Source organism: Thalassophryne amazonica, chromosome 1 (genome assembly GCF_902500255.1).
Source record: "Thalassophryne amazonica chromosome 1, fThaAma1.1, whole genome shotgun sequence".
Lineage (NCBI taxonomy): Eukaryota > Metazoa > Chordata > Actinopteri > Batrachoidiformes > Batrachoididae > Thalassophryne > Thalassophryne amazonica.
In genome coordinates this window covers 171,007,603-171,019,295 of record NC_047103.1, presented here as the reverse complement: position 1 = coordinate 171,019,295, position 11,693 = coordinate 171,007,603, and the positions used below count along the sequence as shown (strand labels likewise).

Sequence of the window (11,693 nt, the reverse complement as noted above, 5' to 3'; positions counted from 1 at the left end):
AGATAAAACTTGTCATTTATTAAATTAAAGCTGATTAGAGCTGATGCTGGGGGAAAGTTATTCTACTTCAAATTGATTTGTGGGAGAAGTTTAAAATGTCTGCTGTTGTGAAATGATCACAATACGATTAATGCATCCTCTTCAAAAAACAAAAATGTCATCATGAAAAATACTCTTTACTGTTATAAGAATGAATTTCAAATGTTACGAAAACAAGTTATGCTATGATGTGAATAAAGTCACAATATTATGAGGGAGAAAAGCCGTGTATAACAATAAGAAAGTCTCATGAAAACAGGTTCTAATATGGTGAGAAAAGGATGAGGTGCTGTGAGAATAAATTATGATTATACAGTACTTATGCCATAATTAAAAGACATAATATTATCAAGAAATATGATTGTTTTTATACAATCCCATAAATATCCCAATTTCATTATTGTGAGTTTCTGTATGATGATCTTTAAATCTGAACTGTCGTAGAATAAAGTTTTACTGTGAAATAGATTCGAAGGAATAACTCTTATTTTGGAGTGCAGGTTCCTTTACGTCACTTGTGATTACGCATAGCAGGAGGCTAGCAGCTACATCTATTGTCAGTTCAATTTCCACAGTAAACACACAACAAAAACATGTCAGATACGGTAAGATTTAAAGTTTAACGAAACGTTATTTCTGGTTATCAGCGCGACGTGGCTTGAAAGTCGGTTTAGTGTTTGTTTTTCTGCCGTTGCTTATCGGTTATTTAGCTAACATGCTAACTCGAGGCCCTGTTAGCTGTTAGCTACGGCAGCTGTCATTGTTTTTAGTTTAATTGTTCGCTGTAAGCGGTGTTTTAATGTCGACTCTGTGAATTGAAACGAGGAGGTTGATGTGGACCGTCCGGAACTTTTAGATGTTAGCTGAGGACGAAGTGTTTGAGTTGGTTGTTGTGTTTTGCAGGAGACCAAACCATCCAGCCAAGACGGAGGGGACAAGAAGGATGGAGAGTACATCAAACTCAAAGTCATCGGACAGGTAGACTTATTAAAGACAGCATCCCGAGGAAATCAGCCACAACGGGCCTCAAAATACACCATGTATCAAGGAATATTACACAATTTTACGTGTTCACTTTAGCCCAATTTGTGTTGTTTTTGGCAAAATGTAGGGATAACGTAGAAGTGTGCCAACAACAGTAATTCGTAACTATTGTTTTATGTGCTCATTGTTTTTTTTTTTTTGTTTGTTTTTTTTAAACATGGTAAATGGTAATCTTATTGCATTTAGTACTTTCATGGTCAAAGGACCTTCCAGCAATGCCTCAAATAAGCGTTTTCAGCATCTCAGGCGTGCGGGGGCTGATGGGAAGGCATCAGGACAAACAAAGAAAATAAGACCTTTATAATCTGTACCAGCTGTACAGTGTCCCACAAACCTGTGTGTTTAGAGTGAAGTCAGATGATATGTGTACTGGCTCAAGCACTAACAGCTGCGCACATAGTTTTGTTTGTTCCGATAGCCACCAACCGGAAGCGCGCGCCGCGCTTGTGTACTGGTGATGCTAAGCTCGCTTATTCACCCGTTCACACACCAAGGTGCTCATCTGCACACTGGGAGCAACGTGAGGATTAAGGGCCTTCCTTCTAGCCTGATGCAGATTTGAACCAAGGATCTTCTGGTCCCAAGCCCACCACTTTATCCTCTTTATCATCAGCATGTCCCCAAAATGTTTTGCTATCAAATTTGTGTTCTCTCACAATCAGTTTTGCTTATAGCTCAAGAATGATGATGGAATGATGTGTGGAGGTCACCAGTGGAGTTCTATTTATCAAACATTAATACAGGCTTAGATCTGATGTCTGGTTATTCTCTGAGTCAGAACCATTGATGAAATGTTGCAGCTGATTCTCTATTTTGAGATTTTTATTTTGTGTGTGAGTGTGAGTGACAGAGAGAGAGAGTTAGCAAGGGTACTGTATTTGACTACAAATACACATTCAGTTTCCAGTTTATTTATTAGACACACCTAATAGGGAATGCCCCTTCAAGAAGAAGTGAAGGTGCACCCTCTTAAAAATCAATACAACCATCTGCCACTGTTGAGGACAGAAAGACTGATTTTGATAAGCAACAACACAATGTAAGCTTAGTTAAAACAAGTTAAAAACGTTCAACTCACTTCCTGTGACACTGAACCAGGTGAAAGTGCCCTTAAAGATGTCTGGTAGCACTGAGAGGATCCTTGCTGAGGTAAACGTGTGTGTTTTCCTCTGTAAACGTAACGAAAGGCCTAATTGTACAGTTAGCAGAGTAACCGCACCCCTGCCTATTTTCCATGTAATGCGGAGTTGTGTTAGGAAGAGCATCGACTGAAAACAAGGGAGCCTCTGCTCAGCAGTGCTGCTCTCCACTAAGTCAATCGTTGATGAGGTGCTTGTTGTTGTACGCAGAAGAATGGTAAATGGACTGCATTTATATAGCACTTTTCCATCTGAATCAGACACCCAAAGCGCTTTACAATTATGCCTCACATTCACCCCGATGTCAGGGTGCTGCCATACAAGGCGCTCACTACACACTGGGAGCAATAGGGGATTAAAGGCCTTGCCCAAGGGCCCTTAGTCATTTTCCAGTCAGGCGGGGATTTGAACCCATGATCTTATGGTCTCATGCCCAACACCTTAACCACTAGACCATCACCTCCCCTCCAGAAGAATGTGCTCTCATCAACAATGGAATTGTACCGAGTTGGCGGAGATTGGTGGCACCACACAGAAAAGATGCAGCTAAATATATTCAGTAGTTTTAATGTAGTTGCATGTAGTGATGTAATCATGCACGGTGACCTGTATCGGGTTCCTCTCCGTACTATCAGACATGTCTCATCACAGTTTTGTTAAGTTGGAACGAGAAGCGGTTCAGCATCAAATCATGTCGCTGTCTAGCCTGTGACTGTCTTTGTATTGTAAATCAATACTGGACTGATTAACATGCCCCCCACCCCCCGAAAAAAATCTAAAAAACAAAAAGAATATCCAAAGTTGAAAAATCCCAGAGTTTCTGCATATTGAGGGTCTTATTCTTATATGACTAATTATCAATTTTTTATTTTTTTTTTAGGCAGAGACTTTGTAGTAATTTAACGGCTATGAAAAGCAACACTCACTGTAGCCGGCAATCAATTCACCTTGTTAAGGTTTCAAATCTCGTGCAAGATCCGAGAGGTGGCTTTCACTGTGAGACATGTATATACGTAATTCTTATTATTAGAATGGTTTAATGGCTATGGAGTCACTTCCTGTTTTTAACAACTGATTGTTTCTGTTTTTTGCAAAACTGAAAAACTAAAACTCGGGTTTTAGTTAAAATTCCTGATTTGGACCTCATGACTGCGGCTTGTTTTGGATCTGGAAAGAGATCCTGGTTTAGTTATTTCTTGGCTTGAGGAGGATGTGCGCACTCTTAAGTTCTGTGCTAGAGAAATGCTGTTTAGTGATAACCCCGCCTCTTCATCATAACTTCCTGTCAATGTGCCTTCAGGACAGCAGTGAAATCCACTTTAAGGTGAAAATGACGACACATCTAAAAAAGTTGAAGGAGTCTTACAGCCAGAGGCAGGTGAGAGGCCAAAGATCAGATGGGAGAAGCTGTCAGGTAAATGAAAGCAAGTTTTAATTCGGTGTGTTTGTTTCTTCTCACAGGGTGTCCCAGCAAGCACGCTACGGTTTCTGTTTGAAGGCCAGAGAATCGCAGACACCCAGACTCCTAAAGAGGTAGATAGACGTCACAAACATCCACAAACTGTCAGTTATCAAGTCACTCACTGTCTACCTGGCAGTTACCTGGCTGTGCAATGGTTACTGTTGTTAGGCAACAGTTCCCGGGTGGGTGGGGGGGGTGTCAACAACCCTCACATATATTTGACTTTCATATATAAGGTTTAACAAGAAGATATGTTTGGACTTTTCATTGTGGGTAGTATCTCACTGGGTTGCAATAAAGTGCGAATGGCATTTGTGAGGGAATTTGCAGATTTTTGTGAAACATGCAGAGGTTTGCATTCTTGTGTGAGTGGCAGGATGTCGCTCTTGTGTCGGTTAAATTTTGAACAGTTCAAAAAAAAAGAGTCCTCGCAGGTGTCTCAAACCCTTCTGAATTTAGTTTCTGTCAGTCAGAAAGTGCTCACCGTGCAAGACAACTTGTGAGGGGTTAACAACACACTTTTCCTTTTATATAATTGGAGAGGAACAGCGAGACACAGCAGGGTGTCTCTCTGCTCATCATTCCGCAAGTTGGTGAGTCACCACACAAAACAGCCACTTGTTTTCTTTATTTTATCTCCTGCGCTGTTTTTATTATTAATATTTACAGTTAGAATTGTTCTTGCACATGATGTAGTCAATATTGGAGTGGTTGAATTACGACTTTGCTCACTGTTGTCATTTTATTACTTTTCCTCTGTTTAAGTCAAAATTAACGTCTACTGGGGAAACCGTAGCCTTCCATGGCTACAGTTTGGGGTATTTCCACAGCTTCTTTTCACATAACGGCATCGTAGCAGCCCACAGCCATCCTGAGCACTTTGTTCACAAGCATGCCATCATTTCGGTATGATTACAAGTGAAAATTGTCACTAATTTGCATGTTTTGTTGCTAATTTGTGTCTCCAAATATTCACCAACAGTTCGCCGTGCAGTGACATACTACCCTAAGGGAAACTTCTTTTTGATACCATTGTGAAATACTTTTAAACCTGGTTTTAAACTGGTTTTAGCCCAGTTTTATTTCTTTATCTTTTCTTTAGTGTTTAGATATCTGTAAATGGCTCTGCTCCAGTGATAGTTTGGATTAAAGTTGTCTTACGATGGTTATTTGTTTTGCTGGTTTTAAAATGCTCTTTTTGTTTTGTTGATGTTGGTGCACAGCCTGCTGTCAGAGCCTGGTACTGCAACCATTATAAACTGTTACAAGTAGGGATTTTTTTCCACGATATGTTGGAAGTTTAAAGGAGTTTTGCTATTTTTGGATGTTTGTTTGCTGATGACGACGTGTTCAGTTTTTGTGTGTTTTTAACATCATGCTGTGGTGCTGATGTGTGTTTGCTCTCAGCTGGGGATGGAGGACGAGGACGTCATCGAGGTGTATCAAGAACAGACCGGTGGACTTTGGAATGATTAAACTTCAGGCAACTTTTTTTTTTCATATTTTGTATTTTATTTTGTATGTATGTACTTTTGTTGTGTTTCCAATCATCTGGATGAAAGTGACTCTTATCAGGGCTTCCATGATTGTGGACAGACTGAGGTAAGGATGGACAGGAGGACACGCAGGGATGATCACATCCAAACCACACACCAGGACTTAACGGGCAAATGTCGTCTTATTTTGTTTTTCTCTCATTTCTGATTTCATCAAAATAATTTTTAGTGCTCTGTATTAAAGGAATAGTTGAGTCAAAAATGAGAAAGCTGCCGGTGCCACGCTGCAGCCAAGAGTTCATCCACACAGAGTGGGCGGGGCTTAGGGTGAGTTACACAAATATTTGGCAGCACATCTGCAGAGTGAAGGTGCTCAGAAAAATCTCAGTAAGTGAGTAAACTATCCTTTTGGGAATGAGGTGAAATCACTTTTTAAAGCTAGCTGCATGTTAACTAGCCACACTAGCTGGTTAGGTTGGTCACTACCCACCTACATTTGTTGCTTGAATGGAAAGTAGTTGTTCAGTGAGGTTTTTTATATATATATATATATATATATATATATATATATATATATCTTCAGTCTTTAATTTGTTTACTTGTGCGCCACTGTTTTGGACAGAGTTTGTCACCTGAAAGGTCAGCATACGCAAGTTGTGATTGGTGGTTGGAACAGATTTGCATGTCTAAGTTCAGCAAATTTAAACTAAACACCCCGACTTCAGAATTGATTACCTTAAAATAGGCTGAAATGGCATTTGCTACGTAAATGTGTGTGCAGACACGACGGTGGAGCTAAAACTGATTTTGACCTTAACGGGTGCAGCGGTTTGACATCAGTGGGTTCAAAAGGACATGACTTAAGTGGCACACATGCATCATCTGACAGAACTAAAAAAAAAAACAGGCAAGCTTTACTAACTTATCGAATTGGCTTTTTTAATTCAATGAAATATTTCTGCTTTATTTATTATCAAACTTGAATTCATTTTTCTTAGAATTCATATAAACATCGCAGGGCAGCTGTGCTTTTGTTCCCAAAAAATTCAGTCATTGCCAAATTTATATTTCTGTAAATGTTAGTTGGTTGTTGTTGTTGGGGTTGTTTTTTACTGTGTTTTTAAAATTTTGATCAAAAGTGGATTTTAAACATGATTTGAAGAATGTCAGTTGGCAATACTTAAAGTCTACAGTGTAAATTCAATCTTTTATGATTCCCTTTGAAACCGCCCCAAACTGTGTGTGAGAGAGAGCTCTGCTCAGCAACACACAAACTAAATCCTGTCATTTTTGATGACACTGTTCCTTCAGTACAGAGGCTCTTAAACGTCACCGCAGCCGGTTGTTGTTTATTTTATTTTAGTTTTCTGATAACACTATGTAACACAATTTTTGTTCCTGGCTTCTAAGTGGTATATTTCAACTGCTTATGTCTAAAGTCTATGGAAAAATGACTACATTCAGCACAAACTTTTATTTTATTTTATTTTTTTATGTTCTAGAAAGTTCTAAAAGTTTCTTGAAATTTCTAGATAATTCTGGAAACTTCTAGAAAATTCTAGTGGTTGGAACAGATTTACATGTCTAAGTTCACCAAATTTAAACTAAACACCCCGGCTTCAGAATTGATTACCTTAAAATAGGCTGAAATGGCGTTTGCTACGTAAAAGTGTGTGCAGACACGACGGTGGAGCTAAAACTGATTTTGACCTTAACAGGTGCAGCGGTTTGACATCAGTGGGTTCAAAAGGACATGACTTAAGTGGCACACATGCATCATCTGACAGAACTAAAAAAAAAACAGGCAAGCTTTACTAAATTATCGAATTGGCTTTTTTAAGTGTTTAATGTTCTAGAAAGTTCTTAAAGTTTCTTGAAATTTCTAGATAATTCTGCAAACTTATAGAAAATTCTGGACAGTTCTAGCAGTTAAAGAATATTATAGAAGACTACTCAGTAGTAGTGAAGGCGAATCGAGAATATTCTTGAAAACAAATTTCAAAATATCATTGTCCTGATCACAGAAGCAAAGTTTCTGTGGAATAACAGCTATTTTCTATTTATTTAAGGCATAACAGGTTAGAAAAACACACTGTGTACCCAGGAACAAAACAAAAATAAAAATTTGTTACATAGTGTAATACTTTGTATTTTCCCTCTGATTCACTTCTTCAGTTGACAGGGGATTTGAATTTTCTGTAAGCAGCTATAAACATATATTTTAAAGTCCAACTGAAATTAACTTGCATTTTTTTTTAAGAATATTTTGTATATATTTGTAGGATTTATTCCAGTGTGCTGTCTCCGCATTCAGTTTTTGACGTATCACCTGTCACCTGACGTTTCCGCTCACTAGTTAACAGCCAATCAGAAACCAGCACCACGAAATTGTGGCTCTTGTGAAAACTTTCTTGGCCACGTCAGTCATGCGTTTACTTCTGCAGTGTGAAGGCTCCGCCCACTGGGAGGCCTAAAGGTTTCAGAGCCTTTTCGAAGACGTGCATGTTTTCAGCTGGACTTTGAGACGAGTTTAAATCCATATGTAACAACGAGGTTATTTTTGATGGCAGGTTCCCGCTGATGTGTCCTGGACAATAAATTCCTGCTGTGCTCTGCAGAGCTTCTCACGTTTCTCTGTACATAGATATATATTTTTTAAAGTAACTCTTCTTAATTTTGTCGACATGTTCAAGCAGTTTGAGTGAGTATTAAACAGACCGGCAGTGATTCATGTGTTCAGATTGTGGATTTTTTTTTTAAACTTTATTTTGAAGGTTCCCTGTGACGTCACAGTGTCACTCTTTGGTTCCTGTACATTCTGTAGTCTGCGTGCCATGTTGTAAATGATTCTCACCAACTCTGTTCATCTGGAAAACATTTTTAAAGAATTCTTGTACATGATGTATTCAATATTGGAGTGGTTGAATTAAACCTTCGCTTACTGTCGTCTTTTTATTACTTTGCTTCTCTTTTTGTCAAAATTGATGTCTACTGGAGAAAATATTCGGGGTGTTTTGTTTTTTTGATGTGGCATCATAAGTTAATTACTTTTGGATCTTAATGACTCCATTCAGAGTGATATCAGAGTTTAATCTGTTGAATGGATTTTACAAAGCTCTTCAGAAGTGACAGACTGGTTTAAACTCAGGTAAAACTTTAAAATGACTTTAAATTCAAACTGTGTTTTCGGGTTCTGGAATAATGCTGAACTTTCATTTTTACAATTTGAAAGCATTTTACAGAATCATCGTTCCAGAAGTTCATCAAAAAGAATGTTACAAATTGAAGCAAAAAAAGCCACTAGTTAAGATTGATCAAAATGTAATCAGTTTCTGGTTCTCACCTGCAATTTTTTTGCAAAAATCACAAAGAAAATGTGTGCACCTGGTTCGTGTGAGAAGTGGGAGTGGGTGTGTTCTTCTGCAGGTCTTCCATCCTGGATACCAACAAGGCCTCCCAAAATTTCCTGTATATTTGTTTTGTCAATTGTGTCTGTATCATGGCCCAAGAAGAGGGTCACCCCTTTGAGTATGGTCTGCTTGAGGTTTCTTCCTCAAATCATAAGAGGGAGTTTTTTTTTTTTTTTCTTACCATTGTCGCCTGTTCTTGCTCTGGGGGTTGGTAAAGTTAGACCTTACTTGTGTGAAGCGCCTTGAGGCAACCTTGTTGTAATTTGGTGCTATATAAAGGAAAATGAATTGTTAAAGATGTGGCCGAAAACAAATTTATAAAAAAAAGATTCTTAGATTCTGTAGGGGGAATGTACCAAAAGCCAAATGTGACCCAGAAGTGATTAACTGAGGGGTTAGTCAGTACCAGGGGCGTAGGTTTGCATATGGACCACAGGGACAAGTCACAACCAATATTTTGGGATGGCAAAATAGTCCCTACCAATATTTAGCATTTTTGTTTATATAACAAAATCATTTATTTTTTTGCGAACTCGATACTATAATTTTAGTCGTCATGTTTTGTGTTTTCGACGTGCCAGAGTGACAGGGTTACCATGTTGCAATTTCATTAGCTCACGTTCTTCTCACATGGACGTAAACAAAGCGCATCTCGTGGCAGGCAGCGCTTCATTTGTAAAGTGGGAGGTCCCGGAGCACAGAGGATGGGTGGCTCCGGTGCAGTGTTGCCAGATGTACGATAATTATCGTATTTGTACAATAGTTGTGCCCTCTGTACGATGTACGATCAATAATGGGAAAAAATCCAATATGTACGATAATTTCAGTTGGTTGCCCAAACACACATTTCTCTCTGACACCCAAGAATCATTTTGCAGGTGTTGCACTCAGTCGGAATCAAAGACACACCACACACAGGGCTGCTGCTGGCTTTGGGCGACCGTCATTTGAAAGCCCGCCCCCTCTCATACAGAGTAATGAGTTCCATCCAATCTGTGCCGTGACAGGAAGATTCCCCAGCCAACTTTTTTTTCGAAACTTTATTTCAACAAATGCAGTAACAAAGGAACAAAACACAAGAGCAAAGAGATATACAAGAAAAATAAAAAAAAAAGTTCAAGTTCCTTATGGAGGTGTCAACATTTTTTCTGTGTTCAACAAAATCTGCACAAGTGTCCATGGCATCGGATGACGACAGCAACCTCGAGGTTGAATTCGACTCTTTCTAGTCTGGTAATTAACACGTTTGTGTCCCTTCACAGAAAAAAAAAATGTTTCTAGTCTGGTAGTTCATTTGCTTGTGCATTTGCGTTCTTTTTGTGCCATAGTTTCCCCATTACTATAATTACTGTTTAAAAATGTGACATAAAATTCTTTGTAAATTAAAAAAAAAACCCGCTAAAATAGCTACGTTGTATGCGTTTTGTTTGTGTACGATAATTTCTCCCAAAATACGATCATTTTGAGGTTTTGGTACGATAGTTTCATATTTCATATCTGGCAACACTGCTCCGGTGCAGAAAAACAAGAAGGGCGGGGCTTGTGAACAATGCTGTGCGCCACACTTAAAATAAACTGCACACCCACACAAACACGCACACACACCTTCACAAATGACACTAACATCCTGCCTTTTCCTCAAAAATTACTACATTTATGTTTGCTGTCTGTCTCTGTACTTTTCTGTCACTTTTGCGCTCTTTTTCATACTTTCCCTTGTTTCAAAAGTCACCGAACGCACTGTTGGAAAGAACGGGTTCTTAGCTTGCTGTCAAATTTTTCAGAGTGAGGGCTTATATGAGAACTTACGGTAATGAGAATCAGCGGCGCACTAGTTTTTTTTTTTTTTAGTTTATTTTTTTTTTTCTCAGCGGCGCACTAGTGTGAAACTTCCGTGTTTTTCCTCTGCGTTATGACATCACAGGCTTACGTTTACCGTAATACACCATATATATCATTGGAAATCGTTTTTTTTTTTTTTGGCAAATTAGGTTGCCAGATACCTACAACTGCATTATTGATGAAGAGAATAGATTATTCTCTTATTTTTGTTGTCTTGTCTCTCAGGTGTAGGCCTATAGAATAGATTAGTGGTTTTGGGTGCAATTTTGTTATTTAAGCTATTTGTTTGTTTGCCTACACACTTAATAATGTAAATAAAGTGTTAAATATTAATAAAGTGTCGTCATATGTTATGTATTATGCTGTACTTGTGCGTCTAATGGTGTGAGTGGGTTAGGGGGTGGTGGTGGTGGGCAGGGGGGCCGGGGGGTGGTATTGTCCCTACCAAAGCTGAGAGCAAACCTACGCCCTTGGTCAGTACGGTGAGACCACTGATCTGTATATAACAGCTCATTGGCCAGTATTCCTGAAGCAAATCAGCCATGTTACCACTTTACCCACACACTGGAGGAAAATAAGTTTTATTCTGAGTGAAGTCCAGTTTTCAGTAGAGTCTGAAGATGGTAGAATTTATATCAAAGTCACATCAACAGAAATAAATACATTTTAAAAATTACAGAAAAGCTGAAAAATAACCACACAATATGGTCAGAAAAAAAACAACATTTTAGAGAAAACTTAAGCTCAACTAAAACAAATGTACATCATTAAAGTCTTAATGACAACAAAAAAACAGCAATAAATGTCAGTTTGTAAAAAGGGAATAACTTTTCCTTTGTTGCTGATGTGCAAAAACATCCAAAGTTTTCATTTAAAAAATGTGAATATAATTCAGTGACTGTTCAGAACAACAGTAAAATAAAAATATTTACACAAAGAAATATTTGGAGGGGGAATTTTTTTCTTTTCAAGAAAGTAATAAAAATGTCACAAAAGTACATTTTAGTTTTTCCTCTGAAGTCATTTTATTTTTCCCCCATAAAAGTCTTGACCTTTCCCTCACAGCAGTCTTCAGTGTGTGTGTGTGTGTATGTGTGTGTATATATACATATACACACAGTGAGGAAAATAAGTATTTGAACACCCTGCAGTTTTGCAAGTTCTCCCATTTAGAAATCATGGAGGGGTCTGAAATTTTCATCTTAGGTGCATGTCCATCAGTGTTGTGAAAAGTAACTTTGACAAGTTACTTTCTTAGTTA

General features: G+C 38.3%; 1 protein-coding gene across 1 annotated transcript; it reads left to right on the top strand.

The window, feature by feature from the left end:
• The first annotated feature begins 522 nt into the window (after nucleotides 1-522).
• Nucleotides 523-5,598, top strand: sumo1 (small ubiquitin like modifier 1). The gene is made up of 5 exons (XM_034179239.1): nucleotides 523-644; nucleotides 943-1,017; nucleotides 3,523-3,600; nucleotides 3,684-3,755; nucleotides 5,092-5,598. Exons 1-5 carry the CDS (start codon nucleotides 633-635, stop codon nucleotides 5,158-5,160), a joined length of 306 nt encoding a protein of 101 aa, XP_034035130.1. The 5' UTR covers nucleotides 523-632; the 3' UTR covers nucleotides 5,161-5,598.
• Nucleotides 5,599-11,693: the final 6,095 nt, after the last annotated feature.

Bases quoted from the DNA above. Each gene is read 5' to 3' on its own strand.
- sumo1 (XM_034179239.1), top strand. The intron at 1,018-3,522 runs GTAGACTTATTA...ATGTGCCTTCAG, and splicing joins AACTCAAAGTCATCGGACAG to GACAGCAGTGAAATCCACTT. The intron at 3,601-3,683 runs GTGAGAGGCCAA...TTCTTCTCACAG, and splicing joins AGTCTTACAGCCAGAGGCAG to GGTGTCCCAGCAAGCACGCT.